At 45.5% G+C, this 3,190-nt stretch overlaps 1 protein-coding gene across 1 annotated transcript; it reads right to left on the minus strand.

Moving 5' to 3' along the window:
• Nucleotides 1–1,827: 1,827 nt before the first annotated feature.
• On the minus strand, nt 1,828–2,789 carry LOC110287752 (vomeronasal type-2 receptor 116-like). Its single transcript, XM_021154295.1, has one exon. It carries the CDS (start codon nt 2,785–2,787, stop codon nt 1,939–1,941), a length of 849 nt encoding a protein of 282 aa, XP_021009954.1. The 5' UTR covers nt 2,788–2,789; the 3' UTR covers nt 1,828–1,938.
• Nucleotides 2,790–3,190: the final 401 nt, after the last annotated feature.

Raw genomic sequence — 3,190 nt, forward strand, 5'->3', positions numbered from 1 at the left:
TTTTTCTGTTAGTGTATTGGCAGCAGAATGTTGACCCCAGAAACCTTTTTGCATTTATGGTTTTGATTTTATAGTTATTATCTATTTAATTTAATTTCAAAATATATCCATGTGTGTGTGTTCGTGTGTGTTGCATTTGGTGGGTGGGTGTGTGGTGACTGTGTGCATTGGTGTGATAGTAGGAACCTGTATGTATGTATGTTGTGTACGCATGTTGTGTATGTATGATAGTGCAGGCATATGATGGAGGTCGGGTGGGTGGGTGGCATCCAAACTCTGTGTATAGCACCATGCATTTAGTTCCATTTATTGTATGTATTTATGTATGTATGTATGTATGTATGTATGCATGCATGCATGTTTATTTGTATGTGTGTTATTAGTTTTTATTTATTTGATCCCACGGCGCCCCGCCCCCTGCCATCACTCTACCCACAGCCCCGCCCTGCGCAGGTGCGACACCGTCCCAAGCCTCTTACACCCACCCCACCCCCTGCACTGGGCCCTGCGCAAGATTAAACTATGCATTTTTAGACACTGGTGGCAACAGCGGGAGCGGGGAAGCTTGACCCTCTGACACTCCGCGTCACCCCACAGTCCTCTTCCTGGTTACTCTCAGGGGTGCGGGAGCGCCCACTGCTGTCGGGAAGCACCCTCGCCTTCCTCCCCCTCCCCTTGTGGCCCCGTGACGTCACACACAGCCTCCTCACACCTGCTCCCTCAACCTTCACCACTCAGGTGCGGATCCGGGATCACAGAGCCCTCCGGTGGTGTCCCGCCCCTCCCGTGATCCCCGAGACTCTGCCCGGTCCCCCTGCAACTGCCAGAAGTCCCACAGCTGCTCCCAGAACCCCGACAGGAATTGGAAGTCCCAGCCACCCGCCAGTGCTGCCCTCTTGGGGTCGCCCGGGTCGTGGCGCAGGGATGGGGCTCGCGGGGAGGCCGCAGGGGTCCAGACTGCGAGGTAAGGGCGTGGGCTTGGTGCTCAGGGGTATCCATGTGGTGCAGCAGGCAGCGCAGCCAAGGCAGAGAGGTCAGGGGTTACTGAGATCATGCTCCCTGTCTGTGGCTCGGTTCTGCCACCCTAGGGTGCCCTCGTGCTCCAGATGTCTCTCATTCCCCTACTGCCCAGGTCACGTGACTCTGGCCAGGTGGAGCAACTATAGTGGGGGGCGAGGCGAGGGGTGACGCCAAAGTGCAGCCAGGGATCACACTGTGTCTCCCAGATGGTTTTGTGACCCCTGANACCAAGGGTAACCNCTGACCTATCACAAGAAACCGACCTCACACCTGACCCCNACATCACATGTGAACTCCGAATTCAGACCCCAACATGACCTCTATAGTGTTTTCTGATTCAGACTCTCTGCCATGACCCTGACATTGCCCTGTGACCCCAATGGTACACTATGAAGTTTTACCAATATGACCTCCAAAACATAATGAGAAAAGGGGTCACTACAGTGTGCATTCCAGCATGGAAGGAAGTAAGCTGACAAAGTATAGCCTACACAACCATTTATAGGAAACTATAAACCTTGGAATGGAAGAGGTTGTCATCTTCAGGGACAACCAGAGTCTAAAGATTGGCCATATAGTACCAAATAATGAGTCTTCAGAGCATAAATATATGCAATGTTACGCGGTCTCTACAATTTATATTTCAAAATATATATATGCATATGCAAATATATATACACATTCAGTAAGAATTAATGAAATATGAAGCCATGTGCATTTTAGGAGTGCAGGGAGTGGTACAAAGGTTGTTTTGGAGACAGGAAATATAAATGAAAAACAATTAAACGACAATGTCAGACACTTTTGTCAAGAGAAAGAAAANGATATGTTGAGTATCATCTAACCTTTTCATACAATGAAAGTTGCAATAAAGGAATTTACCTTTGTAGTTCTGTATAAAATTTGNATCTGGTCTAATTAAAATAACATAACACTTTGGGACAAAGATAACATTAGCAACCCTGCACTAGAANCCAAGATGGAAAAGACCTCCACAACCACCATGACTTTCCCCCTGGTGCTATGGTACACANGGAGGAAGGTGATCCAGACACTGCAGAACACCNGCATGCTGAAAGTTAGGAACTTGGCTTCTTTGAATCTGTCAGGAAGGTTCCTAGCCAGGAAAGCCACAGTGAAGCTCCCCAGAGTCAAGAAACCCAAGTATCCTAGGACGAAGTGGAAGGCAATGACAGGGCCTTTGTTGCAAGTAATGACAGTCTTNCCATGTTCAGATTGTACATCTCTGTCAAAGAAGAGAGGAGTTGTTACCAACCAGATTCCACAGAAAACAAGTTGGATTAGGGTACAAATGGAAAGGACCAACTTAGGTGCCCCTGTCATCATCATCCCTCTCATCCTTCTTCCTGGAGTAGTGAGATTGAAAGCCATGACCACAGTTATTGTTTTGGCCAACACTGTAGAAATAGCCACTGTGAAAAATACTCCAAATGTGGCCTGCTGCAGGATGCAGCTGGCCTGAATGGGATGTCCAATGAAGAGCAATGAGCATAGAAAGCAGAAGACTAGAGAGATAAGCAGGACATAGTTGAGAGTGCGGTTATTGGCCTTCACAATAGGAGTATCCTTGTACTTCACAAAAGTGACTAGTACTAGCATTGTGATGGCTGAGAAGGACAGGGAAGTGCAACCTAAAGCCATCCCAAATGAATCTTCATAAGTAAGAAATGACACAGCTCTTTGGAGGCAGTGGGTTTTCTCTAAATTGGCATGTTTATCATGTGGACACATCATACACTGTCCCATATTTGATGGTGAACAACAATAAACCTGTATAAGATATCATTGTTATGCAGTTAATAATTGTGAATTTGTATTATTCAGAGGATATATCAATAAACAATTTGGTGCTGAGCATCTATCCCATTCCTTATTGCTGTAGGAACCACGAACCTAAGATTGCTGTCTATTGAACTATGATTTGTAATGGAAGAAAAAATCATCATAGAGAATGGAAAAAAATATTTATTTATTATACAAAAAAGAAAATATTATGAAAAATAATATGCATACTCTCAGATTATTTAATTCCTCAAACCATAAATTCACTATTCACAGAAATGGGTAGTTTGCAGACATCATTGTTGGTGCCAGTTGTTGCAACGCATTATGTACTTTGTTGCTTTGTGGATTGTGCCTATGTCTTTAT

The sequence above is a fragment of the Mus caroli genome, unplaced genomic scaffold (genome assembly GCF_900094665.2).
Source record: "Mus caroli unplaced genomic scaffold, CAROLI_EIJ_v1.1 scaffold_23572_1, whole genome shotgun sequence".
Classification (NCBI taxonomy): Eukaryota; Metazoa; Chordata; class Mammalia; order Rodentia; family Muridae; genus Mus; species Mus caroli.